The sequence below is a fragment of the Harpegnathos saltator genome, unplaced genomic scaffold (assembly GCF_003227715.2).
Source record: "Harpegnathos saltator strain DR-91 unplaced genomic scaffold, Hsal_v8.6 scaffold203, whole genome shotgun sequence".
Classification (NCBI taxonomy): Eukaryota; Metazoa; Arthropoda; class Insecta; order Hymenoptera; family Formicidae; genus Harpegnathos; species Harpegnathos saltator.
This window is the reverse complement of record NW_020229988.1, coordinates 1,352,900-1,378,053: the sequence shown is the minus strand read 5'-3', so window position 1 is coordinate 1,378,053 and position 25,154 is coordinate 1,352,900. Positions and strand designations below refer to the sequence as shown.

The window sequence follows — 25,154 nt, the reverse complement described above, 5'->3', positions numbered from 1 at the left end:
GTCTCCAAAAATTGGCGAAATTAACGTGAAATGAAATTCTTCTCTTTCTCTCTCCGCCTTTGTGCGCTGTACCCCCCTTTCCCCCCCCTCCTCCTCCCGCATCCGGCCTCGGTTATTATCCTCTTTACACCAGTCGCGACATCCGCGGGCCGGTCGATCGCGTGATCGTTGCGCGATTAATCGGAAAGCGAGCGTCGCCGCATCGCCGAAGACGGGCGCGCAGCTCCTGATGGCGACTCAACGATTACTTTCTGTTGCACGGAGAAGTGGCGAATGGAACGATCGTAGGGTAATAACGTTGATCTCTCCGTGAGAAGGCACGAGGGGGCGGTTTAAGTGCGTGTTTAGCGGTTGCGATCCCCGGTGGCCTTTCCGTGGGACAGTAAAGGGCACTAAGGGGCAGTATGAGGCTCGTAAGGAGGGGTAGTAGCGAGAGGTGAGTCGTTGCGCGTACTCAGACCGCGATATAAAATCACTCGACAGCGCCAGCGCCCGGCAAAGTATTGTCCGATTCGATCTCCGGCCTGTGTTTCCCCGCGAATGTAGGTCTCTCCTTGCGAGAGACGCGGCTCTCTCCCGCTCGACTCGATCCCGACTTCTAATTCCGATCTTCGGCAAATTTAAAATCGAAACGCGTCCTTAAAACAGACGCTTTGGACTCCGCTCGCACATTTGCCCCGTAAAAGTGGCCGCCTGACTTTGTCCGTCTCTCGTGTGTATGTACATCGCGTGCCACGTTGTTTCAATTGGAGAATCACATTCGGATTCAACATTTAACGTTGAAGTGTGCGCGCTCGGCATGCGGACTTTTGTATATCGGCTGCGCCGTGTAAAACGGGATAGGCTAAAAGGACAGGAAAGAGGAAGGATGAAAAAAACAATAGCGCGCGCGTGGTGCGACGGCTAAAGTCGTAGGAAGGAGCATGGAAGAGAGAAATGTATTGTATAAGGAGAGGAAAGAGAGTTATAGTCATAGTTGAGAGAATTGTGAATGGGCCAGAGGTTTATTGCATCCCGCAAAAGAACAGCGAATTTATCGCCGCTGCCGCGACCACCACTATTATTGCTGCCATTACTATTGATAATTTGACATATCAGAAAGTCGAAGACGTAACATTGACGCGCGAATTTTGATATTCTTTATGCGTCGAAATTGGCCGGAAACATTGGCGATTTCCGGGAAATGAAATATTTTTATATTTCCGTAGGGCGATAGGTGAAGCAAGCAGAGAGAGAGAGAGAGAGAGAGAGAGAGAGAGAGGGAGGGATGTAAAAATTTTACGTCGATGATCGCAGCGAGCTTGGTGAAAATTTCAGACGCGGTTTAAAAAAACACGAAGTGTACCTCGCCGGTAGAACGACCGAATTCTTCAATTTGAGTCTCGGTAAACGAGATGACGATTATTCAAGTGGCGCGACGTATAGCGCGAGCGCGCGAGGAGACGAGCTGGCGCCGAGCCAAAAAGTGCCAATTCAATCTTACTTCCCCTTCCGGATGTAAAATTTCAGGTAGCCGTCGTCGTCGAACTTTCGACTTCCATCGCTCGTCTTGGCCGCGGTGGCGTTGTGTAGCACACATGTTTTCGCTTCGTTCACAAGCACGAGCGATATTACGATGACTCGGTTTTCCTGGTCTTTTTTTAATACTTCCACGTCTTTTATCCTCTTCATTTCTTCGGGGGATTCTTTCTCCGTTCTTTTTTCTTCCGAGAAAATAGGATCGTCTGAGAGTCGCCGAAAGTTGCGACGAATACGAAATTCGCTTTTGTCGCGTCAAAAGCGATGAAGTACTTAAGATGCATCCATGATTTTTTTGTAGTTCACGACGATACTGACAAAGCGTTATAGCTTTAATGCGTAGTCGTCTAAAGAAAAACGCAGCGATCCCCGCAGGTATACACACATGTATTATACATGTAATACGTATGTTCAGAATTGTGTGTTTGAAATGATAAATTTGGCGCGGAAATTCGAGATTTTTTATGATGTTGTTGCAGTTTCGACATCGCGCGGGTAGCCGTTAGTCGCGTTTTCACCATTGCTAACCATTAGCAGTCCATCCGATTTACGCTGCTCGCTGCGGGGGAATATATAAAGTGTAATGCGCAGTATGTATCTACAGCGTCATTAATTTATTCTGTGTACGATAGCAGCTGAGTGAGATGAGTGCGCCAGATGAGAAAATTATTCAAGATCCTTGAAGATATGTATTCCTCCTCGCTCTCGATTTTTCTCTTGCATCCCACGCTTCGAATTTAATGAGGTCCTTTATTGATGAATGGCATTTATCAAAGTATCTCACGGATCCGACTATAACGATATCACGTACTCATAATCTTCTGCTGACACAGTTTCACGGCAAAATTTGAGTTTGGAAAATTGCGAAACGCCGAGCTGTGGTAGTCGATACGATGGTCGATTTTTAAAATCTTCATTAAAAGTGGATCCGACGAGATATTAATGTTTTAATATTTCGTTTCGAGAAAAGAGAGATGGTGGGAGCCCTTTTTTAGGCGCTCGATCAACCAAACGGAAAGGGACCAACGGGGAGAAGCTCGAATCGCATAACGTTTATATTTTAAAGACTTTGCTGCTCGCTCGTTTTAATAAAGCTGATTAAATCTTTAATCTCACAGCACTGTACATAATATAAACTGCTGTATATATGTATATATATATATATATTATATAAACTATATATATATATATATATATATTATATAAACTATATACTGTAGAGACACATTATTGATTTATTCCTTTCTCTTAGTACTTTACTCGATGAGCAAGCTTCACTTTATGACGCTGTCGAAATTATATCGGTCAAAGTGACGATATTTTTATGTAGGAGTAAATCAACCTTAATAACGACAACGAGTAGCGAGTTGTCACGCACGTACCTTAAACGATCCGAGGTCCTTTACGCTGCACGCCAATTTGACATTTCGTCCTGCTGGTACTGTAATATTTCCTATTTCGTCCACGAACTCAGGATCAGGGATGGTGGTAACTGGAAAAACAAGAATATAATCGCTGGAGAAAAGTGTATGTTATTATTCAGGCACGAGCGTGCTGCGACCCCCTTGAATCCCCGTCGTGAAGATATAAAATTGGAATTTCGGCATGAATATGTCTTTCATATGTGGCATCGCTTTTGAGAAAAACGGCTCTGAAGCTCCCGTTCAAGCACTTAGAGAACATCTCTCAGCTTTTTACAACAAATGACATTTTGTCATTGACTGCTCGAAGGAGATGCCACCGACAGTACATATTTGCGTCATACGTTCCGCGGACTGACGAAGCAAAATTTAGCAGAGATGAAGCTTTTACCGTCCGTAGTACATTTCGCGGATTTCGCAAAATCTCCATATTCCTCATGAGACACACTTTGGAGAAAAATGGCTCTTAAACGCGCGGGCAGAATCATAATATCATAGAATTGTACTTTCTACCGAGTGATTCCACTGCGCTGCTATTTTTGCACGCAAAAAATGATCCGCATTGCCGGAGGACGTTACTTGCTAGAAACAATTAATTTCGAAGTATGATGCAGCCTTTCTCATCACGTCGCGATGGAGAATGTGCGAAATCTGTCAAGCGAAACGAGACTGCTGGATCGGTCGTATGATAAAATAGCGTCCACGGTTCAGCGGTCTACTTATTAGTGGCATGAGAGAAGGGAGGGAACACACGAGGATCAGAGGAATACGTGGAATTTCCTCGGGATATTTTATTGTACGGCCTAGTAGTATACCTTGCATACGAACGTGAATAGAAGTAGTGATCCGTAACGAGGTTGCCAAATCGCGCCATAAGTACAGGCACGTGTGTACTTGACAGAACAATTCAAACGAGGAAAGGGTCTCGTTCCTTTTTTCATTCGTTACAAACGAAGCCACGTACTGGAGAATTTACTCGAAAAGCCCGCCGTATTCTTCGACGACGATTGCACCGACCGAGAGAGAGAGAGAGAGAGAGTGCATAGCAGCGATTGTTGGAATAATAAAATATTTGTACGATACATCCACGGGTCGCGGGACGAAATATCCGGAGTAGCGAGCAAGTTGGCGCGCATCTAATTTGATAGTGAGAGATGCATTTCCTAGACAGCGACGAAGCGATACCGCGTATAAATTCGTCTCCGTGACACGCGAGCATTACGAACCTCCCGTGCGAACCTCTCGTGCCTTACGCGCGCTCGGCGCACTTTTGTGCAAATGCGGGCCTCACGCACGAAATAACATTACGCGACGCGGTCGCGAGTAACTGGAACAGATGGGAGAGAGCTCGATCTCCATAAGCATCTCGAAAATCCTCTCGTAGATTCGATCACCGCACACGCCGCACTCCCGAGCGAGGCGGCGGCGCGGGTGGCTCGGCCAGGACGATTGCTTCTGCGCGAGATATCGTAGGAACTTGAAAAATTGCATTTTGTATTCAATAACTAAGCTGTCACGCCGACTGGTGAGCTTCTATAACTCAAAGCGCATCCACGCAGCCACGCGTGCACCGCCCTTACATCGATCCGTTCCCCGCTCCCCTCCATCGAAGTAGGGAAGCGCGGCGCGGCGCGGCGCGGCGCGGCGCGAAGCGGCGCACTCGTCGAAACTCATCGTACGATTTCGAAAAATCCCGTCGTCCAACTTTTGTATCGGACTTCGCCGATTGAGTTCGCCGGCCGTCTTCCGACGTCCCGACAATGTCTAACAGATCCCGGAACTATTTTGCGCTCGTCAAACGACTTTGGTCCAAGATTTCGTCACACAACGGCAGCGACATTATGCGCGGCTGTCGCGCTTCCAACTTTGGGCCGAGATTTGATTAAAATCTGACGTGGCAATAATGGGTTACCTCGCGCACAAATAGTGTGTCACACTGCGTATGCAACGACTGCGATGTTCATCTGCATGTACGATTCCGATGATTCTCTCGGCGTAAGGCTGATTCGATTGTCACACAGTTTGATTACTTCTTCGGGAGTGAGAACGTCGCAGAGCCTGCTCGCTTTTCATTCTTTTGTCACGAGCGCTGCATGGCGTTATGCAGCTTTGTAAAGTTTCACAAAGTGTGTTGCGTTGAAACGTCTCTCCCTAAGTTGAAACACGCCCATCTCGAATGCATCAAGTTGGAGGGAGACAGACCTGTATCTTGGAGATTTCTTCAGAGTTTCGTTAAGGGGACTGGAGGGTCAGATTGCTGATGAAAAATCGTGCTTGTTTTTGGTAATATTTTGTGACGAAGTGAATAAATGTGCAAGAATGAAAATTTTAAGTATATTTATACAACATATGAAGAGTGGAAAAATTTTGTTTATTAACAAATACTCGTATAAATATACGATATATATAGCTGAAATATATTCTCCTTTTTTTTTCAAGTTATCGTTTTTGCAGTAATATCTCGGCTCTCGGTGGTCCAATTAGAGCGAATTTTAGCTAGAAATCTTGAGGAGGCTTATCATTATTCGGTGAACCACTACAAAAAAACAAAACAAAATTAACAAAATGGCAGCTATTATTAGGAAAAAATTCAAATTTTTCAATTCTTTTACAATAAAAATATTAATATCTGAAAATGAAATATTTTGACGGAGTTGTCCATGGTGCACGTGAGAACCACACGAACAAATATTATTGCTTTAAAATTTCAAATCGATACGAAGCTCAGTTTCGGAGAAATCACTGCCAAAAGTTGAACAATAAATTTTCGAGAAAGACGCATTTAAAATTTAAGTGGGCGTATATTTATATGAGTATTTGTTTAAAAACAAAATTTTTCTACTCTTCGTATGTTATATAAATATATGTAAAATTTTCATTCTTGCACATTTATTCGTCACAAAATCATTATCAAAAACAAGCACGATTTTTCAGTAATCTGACCCTCCATACTACAAACCCGAGTGTGTTATTTTGACGCTGATAAACTGGAGCTTCCTTTACGCGTATCTTGTCGTCTTAAATCACATTGTTTGACGCGTTTAAACGCGTTAAGTGATATCGAAATGCATCAAATGACGTGATTTCAGACGACAAAAAACGCGTGAAGAAAGCTTCAGCTTATACGTGTCAAAATAACACACTCGGCTTTGCAGTGCAGACCCCTTAAGTCAAACAGTGCCAAAACGAAAGATGTTAACGTTATATCAGGCAAACATCAGTAGCTTGTTCCCACTATTTCGAGAGATTTTTTCAAGCATTACATTATTTCGCTAAATAATTTAGGGAAGAGAAGTTGTTTTATAAACGAGCCTTCCAAGCAAGACGGATTCAGCTGCGATTCTCTGACAATTAATTACCAATTAATTTTCATCAGTCGGACGATGCTATTTACCGCTCGTCTCGGTTTTAATACAAATGTATATCACACCACTGATTACCGTGTGAAATTAAACTCGCTTTTTCTGGCTTCATGCACGCTGCTTTAACGAGTCGCTTCAAGTCCTGTCCCATTGATAATGAGTTGAGATAAACTCAACAGTACGCGCTCGCGCGCGGTCCCCGACGATTACGCGTGTGTACGTCGGATGACTTTTAAAGGTGAATCGAAGTGGCTTCCGCTTGCCAAGTAACCAAGGTGTGTGCGCTACTAGAAAATTCTCTTTGGGCTCCTGCCATCGACTTTACTATCTGGTGGTCTGGAAGCGGCCTGACGGCCGCGTGAGAAGCGATGTACGCGCGCGTACGTGGTTGGGTAGCTCTGACTATGCAGAAACCTGATTTTCAACTCGCCGAATCTTCTCATCTACGTCTTTCTCGATCGCGTTGCTACGGCCCGCGTCCGGCGTCTTTTCGAAATCGAAATCGCCCACCGAATCGCTCGGCGAATCGTTGTCTCGTTATTTCATTATTCTTCTCTCGCGCGAGTACCACAAGTGCAGCGGGAGCCGCGAGAAAACCGGCGCGGAAAACACCTCGAATGCTCTCTCATCAGCCGCGGCTACACCGTCGAAATGTTTATCCGGCTGTCAAATTATTAATTGTACGAGAAACGTAATTAGAGAGAGAGATAGAGAGAGAGAGAGAGAGAGAGAGAACGTTGCCGCTGATAATCAATGCAGCATCGCGCCATTTGTTGTTGTCGTTTGAGCGAGTCTTTACCGCGAAGCAAACTGCGACTTTTTAAGCTTTTTATCAATCTATTAAATTTATCAATCTATTAAATCAATTTATAAATCGAATTTTCCTTTCATCTTTTGGAAGGAAGTACACCGATACGTTCTCAAGTACGGCCATTCCGGTCATTTTCTTCCTTCTTAGTAATGTTATCCGGGCTTTCGTGGCGAGGAAGACCTCTAGAACTCTTTTCGAGCCAAGACCGTTTTTACAGGACTATCCGCGAGGAGCGCAGAGTATCGTAGATTTAGGAACGGAATTTCGTAAGGTCGACTTTTCTCGATTCATCAAAAAGTAACTTGACAATGGACTTGTTAAGTCCGGTGGCTCGCCCGATACTTGTCGTCTCAGGAGTCTTAATTAAAAGACTTGGGTTTTATTTCATAAAAGATACCAACCGATCTCTCCTTCGGCCTCTTCATTATCCTGCCGCGCTCCAGGCGTGTCAATGCACTTTCGCATCGCCATATTTCAGTCTCGGCCGGGGTCTTTGATACCGAGGCTGAAATATGTACCGGCCAAAGTTTTGGCGCAATTAACGAGTCCCTCTCTTCGTATCAGTATCGCGTGTGTTGTTATGTCGCGAGGAAATCGACAAATCCGTCACACCAGTTATCGTCGAGGTTACACTCGCAGGGTTAATTATTACAGCAGGTTGGTCGTAAAAGGATCATAAAAAAACAGACCCCGGCCTTTTGTATTTTTAGCGCTTCGTGATGTCGACAATGAGAAGTGCCGTGACGACGTTGCATCGCAATTATTAACGACAGCACACTCTGCCGAACAATGTCGCCCGTGCAAGCTGCAGCGACTTACTCGCGCTATCGTATCTTTTAATTAAGATTATGGATAGAAAACGGATGATACCCTCTCCACAGGATTAACGCGTGTATCGGTGAGACTTGTCGATCTTAAAGCTTCCACCGCGCGCGTCTCAGGCGCACCGAGTGAGAGCCTGGGAAATCAGTCAGATTTTCGTTGTATTATTTGTGCAGACTTCAATCCCGACATGTAATTGGAAGGACCGCTCGCCGACGAGCGCATGAGAGACCTAAAGGAGAATAACTTGCGCGCGCGGCGCACAAAAGCGTACTTATATGCGCGCTCTATACACGTGTACGAATGCCGTCGGATACTTTTCATATGGCGCGGAGGTGATTAAAGAGCGGCAGATCTCTTCATTATGGGTCGAGTGCCCGAGCGAATTTTAATTAATATCTGCAGCAAATCCGCGCAGGGATTGAGGAGGGCGAAGGGGGAAGTGGAGAGAGAGAGGAGAGGAGAGAGAGAGAGAGAGAGAGAGAGAGAGAGAGAGAGAGATGTTACGTTACGTGAGATGCGTTCAGTGCCGACGATTCACACGTTAGTTTTAAGGAACTTGAAGCGATGATCACACTTTGATCCATTAATTATGCAACTTGCTGTAAGAATTCCCTCCTCATCCTTTCTCATCGCTTTTATTATCGGCGGATTCTTATTATAAAACGAAGAGAAAGATAAGCAGGAAAATGAAGGGTAATAATGACGAAATAAACACGCTGCGCGGGGGTTTCATACATTTTACACACTTTACACTTGTTTGATTTCCACAAGCAAACGTTACCGTCGACGGTTCTCGGAGCTGTCGCCGACTCGTCGAGAAAAATAGCAATTGGAATTTTCGCTCGGGTTGTACATGGTGGTTTTTTTTTTCCCCGGTAATTAATGTCGCCCGCGAGTAAGCGAATTTTAACCGTGCAAACACGACAAATGGCCGCAAATACCGAACCATTAATGTGTGCCGAGCGGGTAAACAAAAGATGCACAAACACGTGCCGGAGAATAAAAGCAGACGCGGCGGTCTCTCGTAGGGTTTTTGCACGCGAAACATCGCCATCTTCGTACTTTTGAATTTCCCAATTTACACGTCGCGATGATTAACGTTCCTCGAGCGGCGAACGGCAATCTGGATAATATCGAAGAATTCAGTCAAGTACAGGTAAGGTCGAGTAAATCTCAAAGACTGCACTTATCTCGAGAGTGTTTCGCGGTGACTTGTAGTATAAGAGGGCCCCGTGAAAGTCTGTCCTATACCACCGCAACAACATATACGTACGACGCTTTGAGCAGGGGGTCTCGTGAAGAAGTGCCAGGAGCAACAGTTTATGTCAATTTTCCGCTTCATGTAGTGGCGCGCGCTCTCTCTCTCTCTCTCTCTCTCTCTCTCTCTCTCTCTCTCTCTCTCTCTCTCTCTCTCTCTCTCTCTCTCTCTCTCTCTCTCTCTCTCTCTCTCTGTCTCTCTCTCTCTCTCTCTCTCTCTCTTCATGCTCAGAGAGCGAGCCGAGCCGGGTAGCTTTTGCCGCGTCAGTAGGGGCATACCGTCACTCGTGAAAATATCGCCGTTATAAACGCGAAAAACGATGCGTAATTTAGTACGGCGGTTGATTCCTGCGCGATCGCGTTGACGTATTATGGCGAGGGACTGCTCTGTTTACCGTCGCAATTTCGCCCGCTCGCTGCCATTGACTTTGTAATCGCACTGCGCTACATCCGCTCGACATCCGCACTCCGTGCGGATTTGTAAAGCGAAGAGGAAGAAGAAAAGAGAAAGAAACAGTCGACGTTGGCTGCTACTTCCCCGAGAAGAATGCGCGACCGCTCGCCGCGAGATACCGTTCGATTTCGATCCACGACGTGTATCGATCAGCAAACTTTCGGTAAGCTCTCGAGTCGTCGATTTAACGAGACCGACAGCCCTGTCCTCGGAGTGTTCGTCTTATCGTGGATGCAAATTGGCAATCGCGCGACGTCTCATCGGGTCTCTTTCCAACGGCAGGCAGATCCAAGCGAGACTGCACCGAATTATCGTATCGGCGACGAATATTTCTGACAAATTGAGTCGCAAAAGCGCAGATAAGAAGCTAGTTGTCGAGAGGTGAGACGTTGAAGAGAGGCGAGAGGAGGTCGAAGCCGCCGTAAGGATCGCGGGCTCGCGCGCACCGGCGAAAAGTCACCTCTTCGTGGCGCCGAGATCGAATTGTTTTCGGATACTCGGATTTTCATTAAATCGAGATCACAATCGCTTCGCTCCGCCGTGGCGCGCCGCGCCGCGGCGAGCGCAGCATAAGAGACCGCCATGCCGGCGCGGAGCTGTACGGGGTTGAACGTTCATCAGAAATGCATGGGGTTTCCGTGGGCGATTCCGCAACCAGAAAAAGGACTGTTTCCTCCTTGCGGAGGACCTGCTACGTGGGGCTGTAAAGTCCGAACGAAATCCGAGATAAGACGGCCGAGCGCACACGTGCGCCACCCACACACGAGGGGACACTTACGCATCGACCGTTCGTATACAATTTATATACATATCACCATCCACAGACATTCCCCGGGACGGAGTTTATCTTGATTCCACCGGAGTATTTCCTGTCGATGCGTTTCGCCCTCTCTCTCTCTCTCTCTCTCTCTCTCTCTCTCTCTCTCTCTCTTTCTCCCTCCATCTTCCCTTTTTTTCCGCTCTCCCTTCATTCTTCCCTTCTCTTCCGGCTCGCCTGGCCTCGCGAGGAAAACCACGCCCGCATGCGAGTGCACTCTCGGCTCGTGCGAATTGCGCACGTGCGACGCGAAGATTTTTACGGGTGAGATTTTTCAATGCTAATGTCGCTTTAGCGCTTAGCGCCGACGATTCCATAAATAATCCCCCGTGAGTGCCTCTCCGCTTCTCGGGTAATAGTTTCTTTCGTCGAAAACGCTTCTCCGCTTCATTCCCCGTGCAAATCGAGGCCGCCGATTATGAGCGCTGGAGAATTATCGGCGACTGCGGACAGTCGTGAGACGCGAGTCTCTGTCAGGCGGGCGGCGAGCTTCCCGACTAGAAATTTATCCTATCGTCCTGATCAGGTTAATCTCATTTGGACATCAGGTCCCAATAAGGTAATACTATCGGATCCTAGTAAGTCATGTAACGCAGCGTGGATATCAGGACCTTAAGGTTCATAGTCAGGTCCTTCTTATTCAGTATTGAGTTACCTTATGGAATCTTTATTATGTTTTGTTTTTTTTTAAATTGTGACTCTTGATTACTCGCCACGGCTATATTGGATGATGACATTGGAAATAAGAAATGACACGCTGAAAATTCTTTCATGTCATTTCCAAATAAAAAGATATTTGCATGAAATAATATTTTAGATCGCTTGAGCATACTTGTAAAATGTTTCGTCACGACCAATAAATTATCGCACAACATAAACGCGCACTGAGATACGCAACATGCACGCATAGAGTAGGCGACTGGACTGCTTCTCGAGCGTCTTTTGTCTTGTAGGCCCATATATGGACAAATGCAAGACAAATGAGAGCTGCAGTGCGCACGCCGCTACAGGCAACTCGTCGTTACGCGTCATACGATAAAAATTGAACTGTCTCTAATTATATGTGGCGCATTATAAAAATATTTTTTTATACTACGTCCAGTACTATTAAAGTTTTATACATACACACACCCACACATACGCACACATATTTATATTATATACATATAAAATTAATTACAAATGGTTTTTGTTAAAACTTGATATTGCAAATCATATTAGGTACAATGAATAAGATCCCGACAAGGACTTGATTAACTGAACCATATTATATCATACACTATGTTGGTACATTAAGGTCCTAATGTGGACCCAATCATTATAACCTTATAAAGGTTTTCCTTACTCATTTGTCGTTAGGGCATTATAAGGACTGACTTGCTTAGGATTACCTTTCATTCACCCTATTAGGTCCATATCAATGTTATCAATGTTGGGTGAATCTGATCAAAATTTCTAGTCGGGTTCGCTATCGTGGCGATGCGGGCGCGATAAGTCAAGCTGCTGTCGTTGCTCGTCAAATTACGGCGGTGTAAAATTTACGCGGAAACGAAGAATCCGAATTTGAGCTTTGAGATCCGCGAATTTCGAGTCGGAGAAGCAAAATCCAAACACGAGCAACAGAGCCGGTCGGCAAATTTGGACCTTGTCTCGCGATAAATTCGCACGTTCGAATAATCGGCAGATCTCTCACGATCGTTCATCCCGCATTTCCCCTCCTTCTCCTCGGAGAAGTCAAGATCGATTCGGAGCGAATTTCTAGCTCGGATAATCTGGGATTCACAGGTGATATTTAAATGACAAAAACAACACCCAAGTTTAATTGAAATGACAAGCGCGTGGGAGAAGTCGCAAAGATGTTGGTCACGTGTCCGGCCGATCGAACGGGAAAACTTAGTAGGAACGGAGTTAACGCTACACGTCGTTTCCGCTGAGAATACCTGACAAATGACAGCAGTCTATCTATCCCGGGACCAATGAGTCGTCCTTATCAGCCGCCTTACGACGCAGCCTCTCGATTTTTCCTTCGGAAAAGCGAAAAGTGGTGCTGCCGGCTCTCTCTCTCTCTCTCTCTCACACTCTCTCACCTATCTATCGATATCACTTCTTTGCCATGGTGGTAGACTGATGATGAAAAAACAAGAACGAGAGAGTCAGATAAACCTTTCTTTCGCGGGGCCGACATCGTCGGTTAGGAAGATTAAGTGCCCTTAATAGAGAAATATCCTAGATTAGCGCCACTAAACCGCGCGATAGCCGCGATCACAATTATCTGCGCGCCGCGAAAAACTTGGCCAGCATCGCTCGGAGTGGCAAGAGGGCGAGCAGGGGGAGAAGGGCCCGCTCCGTTACCTCCTATTAATGCGGATTATCTTCCATTCTACGATTATATTGATCAACGTGAAAGCGTGAGGATGGAACAAACGTTTTCTCGCTCTCTTACCGCGCCGCGGACGCGCACCGCTTGTGTTTTGTTCTGCCGCATGCCGTTGCCGGCGCACCCAGGCATTTCTGTTATTTCCCGCCTGTATACTCTTGCTCGTGTTCTCTTGGTTTGTAACGAAAAGTTACGGCGAGTTACGCGGATAAGGAGAGACGCGCTCGCGCGTGTGTGAGCAGCGCGCGGCGACACATTTCGGAGGATCGAGTGACGCATTCGCCGTCGGATATTTTCGCTTGTCGGCGACGGCCTTTTCCAAGCTGAATGTTTCCAAGCTGTTTTCGCGCACGTTACTGGGAATGTGAATAATTGCGCGAACGAATCAGAAGTTTTTTTTCGGCTGGCACAAGACGATTAAAAATTCAGATGGAAACTTTTTTGCAGAGCACGTCGATGCGTTCGCGATATACTTTGAAGGGAATACACTGTAAAACTGGGCATCGGAATATGTGTGTTAAAAATGGGTATTAGTGTGTTATTTTGACACGTTGACTGGCGTTAAGTGCATCAAAATAATTCGTTTTCTGTGACAAAAGTGTGTTTTAATAACACACTTGTCTGTAACACACCATGTAACACATTACGGAAACGTGTTACTTTTTCTCAACAATCCCGTGACACACGTAGAGTGTGTTATTTAGGCACAGAATGATAATCGAAACACATTTGGATGATATATTGGATAACATACCAAGTCACGTAACACACTAGTAATGTGCTCATGATAACACACTAATTTTGTTAACGCACGTTTAAATGAACACACATATGTGTATTAAAAAAAGTAGAGAAAAATACAAATCGACAAAATCGGCGATTACTCGCCTTCAAAAAAGTATTGTATCTATTAATGTGATAATAACTTGCTTTCATATTATTGCAGACTAAATCATTAATTATATGTTATTCATTATTATATGCTTAAACGTAATATGTTAAATAACGCGTGACTTAAAATGGAAGATATGTGTAAAAAGGATTCATTCATTTACACGCTTGTGCATTTCAAAATAACACACTTGGATTTGCAATGCAGCTCAATTCACCTTCATAACACACTCGAGGTGTGTTATTTTGATATACCTTCATAACACATTTGAGATACGTTATTTTAATATACTTTTATAACACACTGAAAGTGTGTTATTCTAATACACCTAACCTAACATTAACACACATACAAACGATTATATTTAATACATACATAAATATGTTCTTTTAACATACACGTATGTGTTAATTTAATTTGCTGATTTTGTATGTCTAAAGTGGAGACGTACTTTAACACGCTTCAAGCATGTTATTGTAACACACTTCAGTTTATAGTGTAAAATCATCGAAACTACGCGAATCGGTGGCGTTCTCTCGTGAGCCGATGAGACGCGATTGATGAATCACGTGCATTTGTTGATTTAACATATTTCCCCCGAAAAAAGAAGAAACAGAAAAATGAGGAGAGAGAAGGGAGAGACGGAAAGAAACGAGCAAATACGCCGCGACGAAAATAGAAAACACACGCATTCATTTTTTTGTTCCACGCATCTTTCGATGTGTTCGATTGCTCTAATTTAACGCTTCCGTCAACAGTCGATCATACTTTCGCTAAAAGACCGACCCACACAGTCCCGATTCTTCTCAACAGTGGGACTCGCAAGTTCCAAAGGTGACAGGACGCGCGTGTCCCCCAAACTATTCACGCCAGGACGAAATTAGCCAAAATTGCAAAACGTCCCAAATAAGCTTTCGCGACAATCGTACAATGTAACAAACGAGGCGTAATGTTCTGCAAATGCAATTATAAACACTCGCTTTACGCGTGCGCGCGCACGTTAATGAGCAAAATTGCAATATGAACGGGAGCGCCGTGTATCGTTTAGAAATGACCGAACGATTAGTTATTTATCGGCCGTTGCGCGAATCCGCACACGTCCTTCGGAAACATTCCGCGAGCTGACCGCACCGACGACCATCCGTATCTTCCTCGGGAATCACCGACATTTTCCGCATTACAGCGAATTGTTATACTTGAATCGCGATTCCAGCCTTCCCCCCCCCCCCTCCCTCCCTCTCCTTCTTTCTCTCCCTCCAGCGCCCCTCTCTGTCTCTCAGTCTTCTCCCCTCTCCGCCCCTCCGTCTCTTTCCTTCCCGTCCCGTTTATTTTCCTCTGCTCTCCCGCCGCTCTTTTTTTCCCTTTCCGAGGTCTCTCAGACTTGCTCTTATTCCCTACCTTATCGGTTCAGATCTCATAAATTTCTCGGAAAACGCGATTAAGCGGCCCCCAAGGCTGGCCCTCAACCCTCGCTCGGCTACCATCTACCTCCACTCTTTACTCCGAGCCCGAAACCCCTCCGCGACCCTTCCAATCTAAGTATTCAAATGAGAGAACCAACTTGCACCCCTTGCGTCGTACGCCGTATAGCTTTTTACAATCGTGAGATCCTCCCCCGCATGCTCGTTACATTCTGTACCGCGGGTCGGGAGGTTGGAGAAGAGCCGCGCGCCAACTTTGAAACTCACAAACGATGGGAAAGCATAGGCGGTTGCGGCGGCGGCGGCGGCGGCGGCGGAGGCGGCGGAGGCGGTGGTGGCGGTGGAGGCGGCACACGCACGCGTCATTCTTGTGTAAAGAGGAAGAACGAGGTTCGGCAGCGATATCGTCGGGGATTTTTCTTACGTGGAATCCACGTCGGGAAATTCCCACGTTCTTGTGCGCGGGAAGGCGCCGTTAAAAGTCGGGGAATTTTATCTTTAATCCCCCGGCCGACGGATGTCGGGTCACTCAACATCCGCACACATACCTTTAAACTGCCCTAGAGCTGTTTTACGTCAGAATTGGGGCTATATATAGATATGGGGTTTGAGACGTCACTCTTGGAGCGCTCTCCCGCGATTTTTCTACTTTGGCAGCGCATCGACGGCCCAGCATTTTGTGGGTAGAATCGGAAGCGTAATAGCGTTCAGGGAAGACGTATCGACGACAATAATAAATAACAATAGAGTCGCATGTTCGTAATGTATTATCGAGGCGGGCGTTTCATGTCGTTTATATTTTTGCACTTTGCAAATATATTTTCTTCTTCCTTGGAACCTCGCGCGCTGGTACTTGGAAGGGAGACGTTAGAGAGAGAGAGAGAGAGAGAGAGAGAGAGAAACAAGATTTAATAAATAAATACCCAATATAAAAGTTTGTGTGTTCTCTGAAATTCTTTCGGAGGAAAAACAGTTACGAGACTATGTCTCAAGCTTGCTCGTCACGCCACCGCTGTCAAATAAGGGCAGTCGTGGAGGATTCAGTGGGACGAAGCCATTACGATCAGATTATATGAAAGAAAAGAAGGAGAGATCGACGAGCGAGACAAGGAGACAAGTAGAATCCTCATGTTACTGTTTTAACTGCTCGGTTATTATTATTATCTGTTGAACTCGCGGTATAACAATCCCGCAGCAACAGCATTTACGCTTAGTCGTTCAGTCGCGGGTGCTTCTCATATTTCGCCCTGATAATGTGTTTACTCCTCTTATTATATAGCTATTAAAGTTTCCCCGCCGACGATGTGAAGGTACGGTTAAAGCGTCTTACCGGGAAGAAATAGTGGATTTGTTTTGCCAATGATAGAATCTCCGGGAGTGCTGTCCTCCGAAAGGTCTGCCAGTCGAATGGCGAAAGACGGAGATTTTATCTAAATGAACTGCCGGCGTCGTAACTTTGTACATACTTTGGCTAAATGGTCGGATGACGTGAAGTGTTCCGCTTTCCCCGAGGAAAAAGTACAATCGAGTACGATTGTAGAATGAAAAAAGTTGATCTGCATCGGTTCTCAGAATGAGATTTGGTCATTCTTCGAGGCGTCAAAGTGTACATTCATGTCGTTGGAGAAAAATTTCTCTCTCAGCGAGTACACTGGCGTATCAATAATCCCGAAAATGCAATGTCTCGCACGTTGGAAGTCACTTTGTATTATTTACAATTTGCGATGAAACGCAAATAACGTAAATAATACAAAGGTTTTTTTCGTCGCGCTACGTTACGAAGCCTCGACGAAAAGAAATTTGACGTTTAAGATTCAGAGATTCCGTTTTTATGGCGGGCAAACTGTCCATATTAAATTAACAGTCAACCTTATCGTAGCAGCGATTTGTCATGTGAAGCTTTACGCGAATATATCAGACCGTAAAAATCTTTCGAAAAACATGCGCGTCAAATAGATGTAAAAGATATATCAATGTCCACATAAAATATAGTCCTCATAAAAATAGACACGTCCGCGCAGATGCGATTATGACGGAATTCAAATTCAAATCGCTGATCAGCGGGGCGATGTAGCGAATTATGTTGTTTATTATTATTAATAAACACAACTGTCCCGCGCTGTCCCGTATCGTTGCAAAAACTGCTGCTCTTTCTAATGCAAATATGCAAATTGCGCATTATAATTTATTCAATCCGTGCGCACGCATCGGTTAAGTTGCATATCGAATTTCATTTAATGCGTTTGTACACCCAACGCACGCGCGGTTCGGAGGGAAGGAGGGAGGAAGGGAGATTCTCCGCTTCTCCGCTATGTCGTCGCATTTACAATCTAAGATGCGTAGAATTGCAGAGTGGGATTTTAGCGCGAATCGCTAATAAATCGCTCGCTCCGAGCGGCACCGAGTCGATCACGAGGAAAACACTGGGAAATTATGCGGCCGTCATCGTCTAAATTATTTCGCAACTGCTCTCATTCGCGTAGAGAGACATAAATATACAGGATGAGGAAAAAATCCCGGACCGGTAAAATATCTCGAAAACCAAGCGTTTTAGAAAAAGATGTTTCGAACAAAAGTTGTATGATTTCAAGGGAGACATAAAACAGCTATATCATTTTGTTTACAAATGGCACCATTTTCGAGATATTCACTGATCATTACTTTTCTTAAATGGAAACCCCAATTTTTTATTACACCGTCTTTTTCTACCAATTAATTTAAACAACTTTTGTCTGAAACATCTGTTTATTTGCCTAATATTTTTTTGAGATATTTAAGGAAAACTTGACAACTCTTTCAATATTTAACTTGCGATATCCCGCTAACTGTTTGTCGAAAGAAAAAGTGGCACTAGACTGTTTTGCTCTATTTGGTCTCAAGAATATGTTGTTACAACAGCGCTCTGACTTTTAGTAACTTACTGACTTTTGGAAATTTCAAAATCATCAAATTAACAAAAGTCAGAGCGCTATTGTAACAATATATTCTTGAGATCAAACAGAGCAAATCAGTCTAGTACCACTTTTTCTTTCGACAAATAGTTAGCGAGATATCGCAAGTTAAATATTGAAAAAGTTGTCAAGTTTTCCTCAAATATCTCAAAAAATATTAGGCATATAAACAAATGTTTCAGACAAAAGTTGTTTAAATTAATTGATAGAAAAAGACAGTGTAATAAAAAATTGGGGTTTCCACTTAAGAAAAGTAATGATCAGTGAATATCTCGAAAATGGTGCCATTTGTAAACAAAATGATATAGTTGTTTTATGTCTCCCTTGAAATCATACAACTTTTGTTCGAAACATTTTTTCCTAAAACGCTTGGTTTTCGAGATATTTGACCGGTCTGGGATTTTTTCCTCACCCTGTATATACATATATATGTATGTGTGTGTGTGTATTTCAGCAATGCTTTCAGCGCCGATAAAATAATACTCTTTCATACATCAATCTGCAGTAAAGTAAATCCTCTCGAGACTCACGTATCGTGTGACGGATATTCAGTGCTCCTGCGTAGGGAGTGAGGTAAGACGCGGAGTGAGAATATCGGATTTACGTACTGTGCAACTCGCCTTTTGCCTGCCGCCTTCCCCCCACCTGCGTGCTTTCGCCCATAAAGGCTCGTCTTCCTTTCCGACGTCTTCAAACGCAATTTCCACCTTTTGTTTCGTGCCGCATGACGGACTTTGCATCGAAGTCTAATGCCCCACGCGTTGCGGCTGTATAGCCGGCGTGTTTTCACGTCCTTTAGAGATTATATTTGTGGAACTCGTGCGCGCGCGCGAGCACTCTCTATTATTCTAAATAGCCCGGCGTAACCAAAATCCGTCCGGCGCGAAACTCCGTTTCTACTTAGAAACGCGTTTCGCGAGCGAGCGAGCGAACGTCAGCCGGTTCTCGCCGTCGAAACTCGCCGTCACCATCGAAAATATTTCACTTCCCGAGTCTCTTGCCTCCGGAATATTCACCTATTCGCTGTTACATCTCAGTCATTTCAATTGTAAAGAAATTTCACCGACAAACTCCTGTCTACCGTCGCTACCAAGGCGGACGGCGAGATTCGGAGTTTTAGCTCCTTGAGCGGCAAGCTAAATTTCGCTAGTGCTTAAGCTGGCGAAAAATGAATTTTCAATAATTAAGCGACGTCATTAAAATTGTGTATCTGGGGATTTTTGGGGTTTCTGCTTTCACGAGCGTAAAGTTGAACATTTTCAGAGTCAAAACGTGGTGGTTAAAATTAAAATCATACTTTTATTTCATCAGAAGAAAACTATTACGAAAAATTTAAATGGTAAAAATATATCAAATAAGATCCTTATCTAAAGTCTGCGAGGTAACACGATACCAAAATAATGAAAAGTTTTTCCAATCATCTATATTGGCTTGAGGACTCGCTGAAATATACAATATTTCAAAGTTTTTCTTCAAACTGTGACATTTCCTTTAATCTCAAGTCGGTCTTATTACATCTTGAATTTCGAATTTTAAAGCTCACCACTGAATAGAGCGACCTCAGGAACCTTTGAATACCCGATTTTAGAAATATTCCGGAAATATCTGAAAACGCAGTACTGCGTTTCCGCCGCAGTCAAGGATTTAAGTCGAGCGCGGCCACGCGGTGTGGCGCCCATGGACGCTTTTATCAACGGCAATCGCAATTAATTTCCTCTTTATTATTTACGTAGCGCTGTGTTTTCCGATTCCGAGCGGTAACGGCTGAATATTCAGACGATGCGAGCGTTCCATCAGGCACAAAGTCACAGCTTCCAACGGACGATGCTTGCACTCTCCGTGTCAATCCGGGGGTAGAATCGCTCGTATAGCATCGCCGCGTATCCGTCTATGGCGGTGCCTCGTCGCAGCAGTTAACCGATTTTAATTTCCTGCGCGCTTTTACGGCCGCGAGCGTTATTATTCCTTTGCGAGTCGCGTCGGATTGAGCGGGACTTTGCGCGCTTCCGCCAAGAAGCGCGTGCGTTCAAATATTAAGGTAACTACAATCCCATTTTCGCGTTTTCGATGCCGCGAGAGCATCGGATAACGAGGCTGTCGCCTGGAAATCGGCTGGATCGGCGGGACAATGATACACGCGCGCGCGCGCGCGCGCAGGCGACATTTCTTTTCTTCCGTCTCGCGTGCGTAGGAGAAACGATCGCCGCCGTAACTGCCTGTTGAGAATTTTATGATTATGTACACGACCTTTACGGCGCACGGTGATTTATACGGCAGCCCCGTGAAAAAGCAGAAATCCGCGAAAGCGACTCGTCATAAAATTTATTTCTCCGGATTTCCTACGTTATTGCTACGCGTAGATCGCGTTTCACTTTCTCGCTCCTCGGAAGAAACTGCGCTTCTTTCGGGAATTATTTATACACCCGAGGTGTGAATCCTCATCTGCGGAACGCGAGAGAGCCGAACGTGAAGAGAGAGAGAGAGAGAGAGAGAGAGAGAGAGAGAGAGAGAGAGAGAGAGAGAGAGAGAGAGAGAGAGAGAGAGAGAGAGAGAGAGAGAGAGAGAGAGGAGGAAGGCGGTTGCAGCTGCGACAAATAGAGTCAAGGTAAACCGAACAAGGCAAATCGAATCTAGGCGCAGGTCAAATTTGCTTTTCACGCGGCGATAATTTCGGCTCGCTCACACCTGGCCTGCACGTAATAGTTTTCGCTCGTGCCACCCGCGCGCCGCGCGGGATTGACGACTGCTGTATCGGATATTCGATAGGAGGACGTGCAAAATCTAAATATCGCAAAACTGAAAACGACCAATCGGCAATGGGGAAGGAAGCGACCGAAGGGATACCCGCTCGGATACATACGCGGAGAAGGCGGAGCTCTCGGCGTGTTTTCTGGTCACATATTTGTAAAGTACCCGGGAGCCAGCCGCTCTATTCATTTCTGTCCGTACGACGGACGTTCCGGATCCCGCTGCATGCCGCTCGCATAAATTCCGTCCACGCAACATATGAAAGAAAAAAGATTCCCGCCTGCGGCACGCGTGGAGGATGACGGGGGGGATCATGTTGGCAGAAGCGGAAGTATAGTCGGTGAGGACGGCTTTTCGCAGGAGGAGGTGCTCTAGGTCGAGCTGGTCTTCTCAAATCTTTTGGTCTCTCCCTCCCCCCTCTCTCTCTCTCTCTCTCTCCCTCTCTCCCTCTCTCTCTCTTTCGTGCGAATAAACATCGTCTCGTGCGCTGTCAGCTTCGACGTGTCCACGATTGGGTTCAATAATACACTCTATTAAATATTCGGTATTTGTCAACTCAAGCGGCCATTTTTCCGCAATCGAGAGTGGATAAATAATACTCCTGCTCGCCTGCGTGGAATAAGCGTTTCCCTAGCGTGCGCATTGTCTCAATAATACTCATCTCCGTCGTCGATTGAATTGATACGCTCACGTCGTCTTTAAGGGGACTGGAGGGTCAGATTACTTAGAAAAATCGTGCTTGCTTTTGATAATATTTGGTGACGGACTGAATAAATGACTGTATAAAGTGCAAGAATGAAAATTTTAGATATATTTATATAATATATGAAGAGTAGAAAAGTTTTGTTTATTAACAGATACTCATATAAATATACGTCCACTTAAATTTTAAACGCGTTTTTCGCAAAATTTTATTGTTCAACTGTTTGCAATGATTTCTCCGAAACTGAGCTTCGTATCGATTTGAAATTTTAAAGCAATAATATTTGTTCATCTGGCTCATCTGGCTCTCAGATGAACTATGGACAATTACGTCAAAATATTTCATTTCAAGATATGAATTTTTTTATTGTAAAAGAACTGAAAAATTTGGATTTTTTCGTAATAATAGCTGCTATTTTGTTAATTTCGTTCGATTGTTTTTTGTAGTGGTTTCATTGGATAATGATAAGTCTGTTCAAGATTTCTAGCTAAAATTCGCTCTGATCGGACCATCGAGAGCCGAGATATTACTGCAAAAACAACTTGAAAAAAAAGGAGAGTATATTTCAGCTATATATATCGTATATTTATATGAGTATTTGTTAATAAACAAAATTTTTCTGCTCTTCATATGTTGTATAAATATATCTAAAACTTTTATTCTTGCACATTTATTCAGTTCGTCACAAAATATTATCAAAAACAAGTACGATTTTTCAGCAATTTGATTCTCCAGTCCCCTTAAGGGAGGAATTACATGCGGAGCAGGCTGTTTTTAAGGCTATTTTTACGAATTCTTTTTTGTTAACAGTAGGTAGAATTAATGGATTTGAAATTTTCACAGTGTATTCATTAATATTCAAAGTAGAAAATAAATTTGTTACTATTTATATGGAAAGTACACATAAAACTTTAAACGCGTCTATCTGGAAACACCATTTTCTAAACTGTCGACACGATTACGCAAAAACTACTGAACCGAATAACTTGAAATTTTTACACAATATATAATAGACACATAATTTTCGCCCCTACCTCGGACATAGTTATATTTTATTTTATTCATTTTTTTAAACATGATTACAAGTTAAAAAAAGTTTCATTTTCGATATCTTTTTGTTGTACAATCATTATTTTTCCAAACTTGGCTTCGCTGTGCCTTCATTTTGGTACGGGCTATAATGGCAGCTGTATATTTTAAAAATCTTTCTCATCTTTTGGTTTCAGAGTAATGTGAGAGGCTCAGAATTATGTCGACAGCAAACATAGAGCTCGCAAACGAATGACTGCATTTTTATCTATAATTGCAAATTGAATTCGGGTGGTTCTTGTGATTCAATAAAATATATTTTAAACTTTGAACATTAATGAATTCACTGTGAAAATTTCAAGTCCATTGATGTTACCGTTTTTGTTAAAAAAATTCGTAAAGATAGCTTTGAAAACAGCCTTGCGCATGTAATTCCTTCCTTAAAGCTTCAGTGTTTGACGGTGACTGTTCGAAGAACACGCCATCGGCTTTTCCGTTTTATACGTATGTGTATGTGTGTGTGTGTGTGTGTGTGTGTATTTCTTTTTTTAAGTGACACATTTAGAAATTCACGTATTCAATCCGATTGTCGGGTCTGTTCGTTTGCTACGTTTCTTCACTAGATTGAATTCAAGTTCCGGAGGATGCTTATCCTCGGCGCGAAAGCGCAACGTGAGGCGAATCTCCATGCACAAAATACATACGCGGAAGAATACTCGGAAGTGAGTCGGATCAATTTGACGAGACACGCAGTGGAGGATTTTCTTATTCCGCTGATATTCCGCGATATTTCTGACGTATGGGACGAGCGGCGGCGGCGAGGGAGATGCGCCTCGCGATGCGTCTTTCTAATCTTAACTATTGGGAACGCTATCACTATATTTTCCTCCTCTACCGCGATCCAACGGTAATTCGGGATTCGAGTACGTGTGAGGAATTACTTTGACTGGCGAAATTTCATTTTCACACGGACACCCTGACGCTTTGAGGGCTCGTCATCGATCCGAACCCTCGAGTGGACTCGCGCTGTGCACACGTGCTTGCGCGGTCTAAAAGCCCCGAGTGAAAGAGTCGCGTCTCATTCCGTGGCGCAGGACTCCTCCGTGAGACGCGCAGGTGAGCGCAAAGCCGACGAGTGTAAAAGTCACTGGAGATGAGGACTGGACACTCTGCTCCAAGTCCAAGTTTTGCACCGCGTCGCGACGACGCGGAGACGACGACACGAATGTGAAACGCGCGATGCGAAAGACAAGCGGAGAGCTCGCTCGTCGATTTCGACCGATAATGCATTTATGTCGAGCTACGAGTCGCGCATCACGAGGCGACAACACGCGCGAGTGCAAATAGATCGAATAAGTAATTGGTTGAATCGCGCGGTTGCGATCGCAGTGGAACGTTAAAAATGAAGTGGCCAACGGGAGAGGTTGGCCGCGAGACACGCAGCGAAAATACGAATAAAAATAAAATATTTTTCGAATGTGGAACATGGCGCGAGCGCGGGCGCGCGACGGTACCCAGCGATTATTCGAAATTGCATCTAGACGAGTGACGCGAATATATTCCATGAAAATGATGCGCCGCGGTCCGTCCGCGCGCGCATTTCCCTCGTTACCGCCGCCCCGAAGTTTGCGCGCTACACACTTTTTTTTCTCTCGCTCCTCCGCGAGCCCGGCCGTATGTCCATTTATCCGTCCAATATCACTCAATTGCAGAAAATACCGAACGTGGTTAACCGCACACATCGTCGATACGAAACGAGTCGACCCGCGGGCCGAATCACGAAAATTCGAAAAGCAATACAACACTTGGGCAGGCCGGCCGGGCTGATATACGCGCCGTTATTTCGGGCGTAAAGAGCCAAACGAACGAATACCGCGCGCCCACCGCCCATTGCGCGATGGGCGAAGATTCGCGCGGGGGCGCGTTTGACGACAACGAGCGATCGATCGCGACCGACAGCGATAATCTAATTGTCGCCGTTGTGTGCGGGTTATTACGTAAAACGATAGTTTGGTCGCGCCGCGCCGCGCCGCGCCGCGCGCAAAGCGAGAGACGTCTCTCGTTCGTGCGTCTCGGACTGCGCGGCATTCATTTCTCGAAGCGGCCGATCGAGACCGAACGATCGCGCTAAGCCCCGCTAAACGATAATTATCATCATTCTTTTCTCTCGTCTCTACCCTCTTTTCTCTCCCCTCGCCGCGCGCGCGAGAACGCGTGCGTTCGCTCACGCGCTCTCGCGCGGTTTCGGATGAGAACGGCGCTACTTTTTATCGCTACTATCTTGGTGTCACGGCCACCTCGCAAAGATCCCGATCTGTTATCGCGGTGTCTCGGCAAATAATACGAATCGCTGAAGTAAATCCATTTGACCGGCCGTCTTCGGTGAGAAAAAGCTTGAGGTATTTTTCTCGCGAATGTAAACGTCGATAACAGAACAACTGAAGATTGCACTCTTTGCTGTTTACCCGAGTATAACAACGATATTATCCGCGTGTATCACGGAAAATGGATTCACCCTCGAGGAGAGAGACGGCCGATTCATTCACGCTATCGGCGAATTTCTATTAT

At 44.9% G+C, this 25,154-nt stretch overlaps 1 protein-coding gene across 4 annotated transcripts in view; it reads right to left on the bottom strand.

The window, feature by feature from the left end:
- LOC105181586 (neurotrimin) overlaps positions 1–25,154 on the bottom strand; it is a 203,625-nt gene that overhangs the window by 130,555 nt on the left and 47,916 nt on the right. For all 4 annotated transcript variants that reach the window (XM_025298073.1, XM_011138455.2, XM_011138454.2 and 1 more), the window contains one exon: positions 2,901–3,010. In XM_025298073.1, the coding sequence (XP_025153858.1) occupies positions 2,901–3,010 (110 nt within the window). The remainder of the gene's footprint in view (positions 1–2,900; positions 3,011–25,154) is intronic.